The sequence below is a fragment of the Mercenaria mercenaria genome, chromosome 11 (assembly GCF_021730395.1).
Source record: "Mercenaria mercenaria strain notata chromosome 11, MADL_Memer_1, whole genome shotgun sequence".
NCBI classification, from domain to species: Eukaryota; Metazoa; Mollusca; class Bivalvia; order Venerida; family Veneridae; genus Mercenaria; species Mercenaria mercenaria.
The window spans coordinates 46098265-46104478 of NC_069371.1; the positions used below are offsets into that span (position 1 = coordinate 46098265).

Genomic DNA, 6214 nt, shown 5'->3' on the forward strand with positions numbered 1-6214 from the left:
ATTTTTATAGATATTATATTTTAGTTGTTGCGGCTAGTAGGCATTACTCTCCTTATAAGAAGAGAATATCTTTATTCTTCTTCAAGTAAGTATTTACATTTGCTAGAATTTTCTGGTTTCTTCAATATTCTTCATAACTATATGATCTTTGAATTATTGCATAGTGGTTAAATTGGATTGTTATGCTATTTTGTAAGATATTCTATAACTTGTTCACATTCAGTTCGAATTGAAATTTAACATGTTCTTTCTTCTGTTTTATTTTTTCAGAAGTACCTTGGAATATAAAGTTCAAAGTATTAAAATTGGTTAATTTCATTCTCTAATGAGATTGCCCTTTAGTATTGTTTTGTAACTTGCAATCCTTATCACTAACACAATTTTTATATCTAGAAGGAAAACAAAATCAATCATTTTCAGAGAGGTTATGATAATTATGAGAAACAAATACGTTTTTCTGTTAAAAAGAGCTTTACCTCTGTGAGTTATTAATATTTGTGCAAATACGCAAAATACGCAACGAAGTCAACAGGAGTTATTCTTTGTAGGCGTAGGAAATAGAGATCAATATAATTGCACCTTTACTAATCCTACCAGGTGTTCTGTATTACAAAAGTGGTTCTATTGTGACACTTTGATACAAGCAAAACTATATTATCTGCACTAATATTTACCTACTGGTACTTCATTTTATTACTGACTTGTAAAAGTTAATTTTTTACCATATGTAAGTTGACAGAATCATAGGAACCATGTCTTGAGGGGTAAATCAAACACAAATGAATAAATTCTAAATGATTTTGTTGTGTAAAAATGTATGATATTGTGTATGAAACAGTTTTAATTTTCCACTCAATTGTGTAATTGCAAGGGAAGTAAACTAATAGATCTCTACTTATAAGTACTAGCCCAAGGCAAGAGTTGTCATTCTTTGTGGATCACAAATTTAAATTAAAAAATTAAAATTTCTGTTATTGATATTAACATAAACTTCACATTTGTTAAATCATTTTTGGTTATTTCAAGGACTTGGAAATCAATTTCTAGACTTTATTTAATGTAATACTATCAATGAAAATTTTAGGGTCTATCTCTATTCTTTGTGCTATTTATTTATTTTGTTTTGTTTTGTTTTGTTTTTGGGTTAAACGCCGTTTTTCAATAGTATTTTAGTTATGTAACTCCGGGAAGATAACCTAACTAGTGTTCCTGGATCCTGTATCAGTACAACCCTATAAGTAACTGCCAACTTCCCAACATGTAAAATCAAAGGTGGTGGACTAAATGAGATTCTACTTTACTTTTAACAGCATAAGTTTTCGTATCAGCTAAGCAAAATACTGTTAAGAATTGGAGTGGGGAAACAATTTTATGTTAACAGTACTAAAACATAACATTCGGCAAGTAACAAAATGTCTGTCTGACATGCTACAGCATCTGTGATGAGCATGCTATTAGTTGTATAACACTGGCTGCTGTCGTTTCTACCATATTTTTTTCTCTCAGTCTGGATAATATCTAAAATTGTTGGAATAGCTACGTTTTCTCGGAGAGTACAGGTGTAATTTCTGTCATTGTAAATACTCCGATACAATCTGAATGTTATCAAACAGTCTGTTTTATTTTCAGTGTAATTGCATATTAGAGTTACTGAATTTAGTTCTATTTTGTATTGGATATATTCGCAGTATCGTAGTACTATACGGATATACTTCATTTTTAAAATGTGCCGTTCAAAGTAGATTGACTTTACTTTTAAATCTGTGACACAATAGGGTCCAGTTGTGTTTTAAATATTGGCACATCAAATGGACTGTTCTTTTTAAAAAAATGTAATTGCACAAGATGGACTATTTTTATTGCAATGGTGGCACAAGACGAGGAAAGGTTTATCTAATTTTTGTGACACAGTATAAAATTTCTAATTGATAATTGTGTCGTGCAAATGACATAAGATTCACTGGAAATATCGTTAAATTTAAAAGAAGTTTTGCAAATGGATTGTATTAGATTCTATTGGATGTACCATTGCACTGGATACGATTTATCTACTTAATTACTTTGAGCAGATCAACCTTTCAGACCTTTAAGAACGGTATATTTTTCTACTAGTAACTATATTTCTTTTATACTGATACTGATATATACTCTGCTTGAAAACTTCTGTCATTTTTCATTATTTTCAAAGCACAATTCTATTTCTGGCATGAGTTATGGTGAAAAGTTCGTATATACGCACCTTGGCTTGTGCAAACATGGTTATGGCGTACGTTCTAAACATATTCTCCATACGAATTAATAATACGATAATATTTTACATCCTGGAGATCAATATGGATGTAGAAATAATCTTTATTATTGTTATTATAATGAACAAAATGATATGCACAGATAAAGCCAAATACCTTCTGGAACGGAGATAAAAATAATCAATCATAGTAATCCTATTATTACATGATATTGGCTCCATTGACAGAAATTTTCTGTTGCAATCTATTTGTACGATTTGTTTAATTAAGCAAAGCATTTCAATCTTCACTTGAGTATATGATTTTAATGTTATTAAAGGCTAAGGATTGCTGACTACTTAGCTGGGCATTTCAACACATGAAGTGGCCTCCGTGGCAGAGTGGTTAAGGTTGCTGACTTTAAATCACTTGCCTCTCATCGATATTGGTTTGAGCCATAAGGGGCGCTGAAATCTTCATGTGAGGAAGCCACCAAGTTTGTTTGAGCACATCTAGGAAGAAATATTGCACAGAGAAGCACCTAGGTTCTTCCTCTACCATCTAAAGTCGGAAAGTTGCCATATGACCTAACAAAATTAAATGAAATTAAATTAATTTTCAACATATAAACTATAGCAGTACATGAAAAACTATGTAAATGCTTCTCGTGACATTTAAACTGCATTTCTATTACAGAATGGACCTTGGAATAGCGATTGTTGTCTTTCTTTTGTTTCAACACTGCTTATGTTATCTAAGCGATGTACGACTTCTGGCACCAAGAACCGAACTTCGTCCACACCATATCGAGCCTTTGCGTCACGTGGCTTTAATCAAGCAAGAAATATTACGTCACCTTGGAATAACTGACTCTCTCAGATACCACCATACGACTCAATCACATCCAGCCATGTCTAGTCACAAAACTGATGATCAAATATCCGAGTACAAAATAACGGATGTTGCCTCCTTTCACTCCGAACCGCCTGGTAGGAAATGTGCAGTATTTGGAAAACAAAATCATTTTATATTTCTTCGTCACATGTCTGTCTTATATTTTTGGGCACCCCGTCCTCCAGCCCGTAACAATAAAATTACAGGTTTATTCTTCTCTAAGAGGTCAGAAGAAACCTAGTATACGTTACAAAAATTCTAACGACACTCTGATAGGTTTTGATAATATTTTACATTGTGGATAGAGTGCATTTGGATTTTCTCACATTTTGCTGTATAAATCGAGTAACGCTATGATACTATTTAATGTAACTAATGACCACAGGCCAATTCTAAAAAGTTATCAAAATATGAATGTCTAACAAACGAGGAAATCTCTTTTAATAAAAAATCATGATAAAATATAAACTAACTCCTTTTTCCAGTATAATATCCGAAACAAATATAAAGCTAGTTTGACATTTACCACGCATCAGTGAATATTCAATATCTACCCTTCTGTATCCATCTAGATGAAATTTGCTCGTTGAATAAAGCAAAGTACGCGTCTGTATTTTTTCACTTTATGCTATAAACTGAATTTAATAATATCTTTGCATAATTTGATTGTGTAGTTTTCTCACGGTCTTAAATCAAATTTGTCTATATATCTCTATGATGGTTGGCTTAATGACTGAAATGCAATAGGACTAATGATCAGAAACGGTTTTCCATGTCCAGACCCCTGTGACTTTTAACTCTCATCAAGTGACACGAAAAAACAATCTGTAAGTCCTACCACCCTATGAAGATTGCAGGTTCTTGATCAAAAGGTTATGAAATTATTAATCGGAAATGAAGTGTGACGGATTGACGGACGGACAGACAGGGCAAAACCAATATGAAATGTACGAAAAGTGAAATCGTAATTTTCTGTTCAAAATTTATTTTGGCCATAATTTCAGCACAAAATTTAACTTCTTGATGATAAATTGTAATTAATCTGATCATTCACATTTAAGCATTCAACCAACATTTTGTGAAATATTTCACTTTCCGTACAGTCTGGATTTATCTACGCTACAAAACACATGGCGTAGATTTATCTACGCTACAAAACACATGGCGTAGAGTTACATCTCTATAAGAAATGCAAGTGCTAATGACTAAAATAAGATCTTATTGCATGTTGTAAATGAATAATGGTCACACGTGGTAGTATTCCGCATTCATGATTCTAAACCAATTTCCGACCTATTTTTCAGATAATTTTACAGACGAAAACATAATCCAGTTTAACCTTTTCAACAGGATAAATAGAAAACAAATAGAAGTTAACAATGTCAACCTGCTGCTTAGAGTTAAAGTGAGGAAGTCTAGAACCGACAAGAGGGTGACAAGAGATGGTAATTCTACAAAAAAGAAGAAACGCAGGCGCAAAAAGAAGTTTAAAGAAATTAATCTTCTGGTGTCAAATATAACATCAAATGGACAACCGGATACAGTGATTGCGTCAGTGAAATCTAAAATAAGAAAGACTAAATCTCTAAAATTAAATGTTCCAAAAGAATTTATACAGACTGCATTAGACTCACATCAAAACACATTACAGTTTTTCATACAATGCATTGGTTGTAATAAAAAAGCAAAGATAATTCTAGTTCATAAAAGAAGAAAACGAAAGCTAACACAAACCAGAAGAAACAAGCAATCAAAGTTACACAAGCGACGTCCTATTCTGTTCATTTATTCCCACTTAATGGATGACAGTTGACAGCCAGGTATCCTAAATATAACAGCACTGTTTCTTGTTAAAACACAGTGACATCATTATCATGCGTGCCTGTCTTTAGACTTAACATAGTTCTATGTTAATGAGTCAAGTCGACTTTTGAGATCCGTGGTAACACTTTAGATGTTGATGTTTTGAGACTTGCCTCAAAATTCAGTTAGGACCTGACTATGGTCTATAAAACAATAAGTGAATGAGAATCTAAGCGCGCTACATTCCAGTTTTCATTTGTCTTTTTACTTACTCATGTTAAAGACAAATAGACTTAGTTTAGATCTGGTAGGTTTATGTTATGGTTGACGGCATCATCCGTGGTATGTGAAATTCGCGAAACGTGAGTACCTGATGCAGATTAATAATCGTAAATATTTAGAATACTGGCAAGGAGCATTATTTGTGAATATTTGCAAACATAAAACAGTCGGGAATATAACTTAATCTAGAATTGTGAGTTGTTACTAAAACGTGTTGAATCCATTGCCTTTTTTTTTTTTGCTTTCTTGTCGGTTTAACGTCATACCGGCACTATTATAAGTCATATGGCGACTTTCCAATATTTGATGGTGGAGGAAGACACCAGTAGCCCTTTTGTATATATTTTCATAGCGGACGGGCACATGGGTAGAACCGCTGTATTTTCCGCAAGCCAGCTGGAGAGCTTTCTAACAGGAAGAATTCAAGACCCGAGCGAGGCCAAACACACATAGGTTAGGAGCAATTTCAATTTAAGTTAGAGACCTGAACCACTCGGCCACGGAGGCCTCTGAATAAATTGTACATGTTTTTGTCATGATTAAAGATAAACATAATATAAACATGATACTGTACGGAAAAGCACTGTTTAGTCAATACTTCATAATACATGACTTCAACGAATAAATTGTTAACAGCAAAAAGCTACCAATATTCAATAGTATCCTCTATTTGGCCCTACTTTGAGAGGAATAAGTATTAAAAAAGTATTTCAAACATTATAAATTAAGAGCATTTGTATGTTGAATCATAAAGGTAAGATGATGATATTAGTGTGTTACTTTGATTGGCTGAATGTTCAGTATTGACACAGTTAAATTGTGAAAATGTTTTTAAATTTAGACAAAATAAATTCGAGAAGTGAAATTTAACGGTTTTTATCTGTGTTTCAAATCTAAAAATGCAGTCGTCTTGACAGATTACATGTAAAAATCCATTTCGAATTTCCGAAAGAAGCTTTTTTCCATGCAAATTCCGCAAAATGGTTGGAACAAAAGTTAATAGAGAA

The 6214-nt window shown here is 32.7% G+C and overlaps 1 protein-coding gene across 1 annotated transcript; it reads left to right on the top strand.

Moving 5' to 3' along the window:
* The first annotated feature begins 1164 nt into the window (after positions 1 to 1164).
* LOC123532940 (uncharacterized) lies at positions 1165 to 5849 on the top strand. Its single transcript, XM_053518288.1, has 3 exons — positions 1165 to 2095; positions 2925 to 3217; positions 4427 to 5849. Exons 2-3 carry the CDS (start codon positions 2926 to 2928, stop codon positions 4933 to 4935), a joined length of 801 nt encoding a protein of 266 aa, XP_053374263.1. The 5' UTR covers positions 1165 to 2095; position 2925; the 3' UTR covers positions 4936 to 5849.
* Positions 5850 to 6214: the final 365 nt, after the last annotated feature.

What these genes read in the sequence shown, in the direction of transcription:
- LOC123532940 (XM_053518288.1), top strand. Translation starts at nt 2,926, where the DNA reads ATGGACCTTGGAATAGCGATTGTTGTCTTTCTTTTGTTTCAACACTGC. An exon ending in CTTTCACTCCGAACCGCCTG is followed by an intron (nt 3,218 to 4,426) that starts GTAGGAAATGTG and finishes CCTATTTTTCAG; the next exon opens with ATAATTTTACAGACGAAAAC.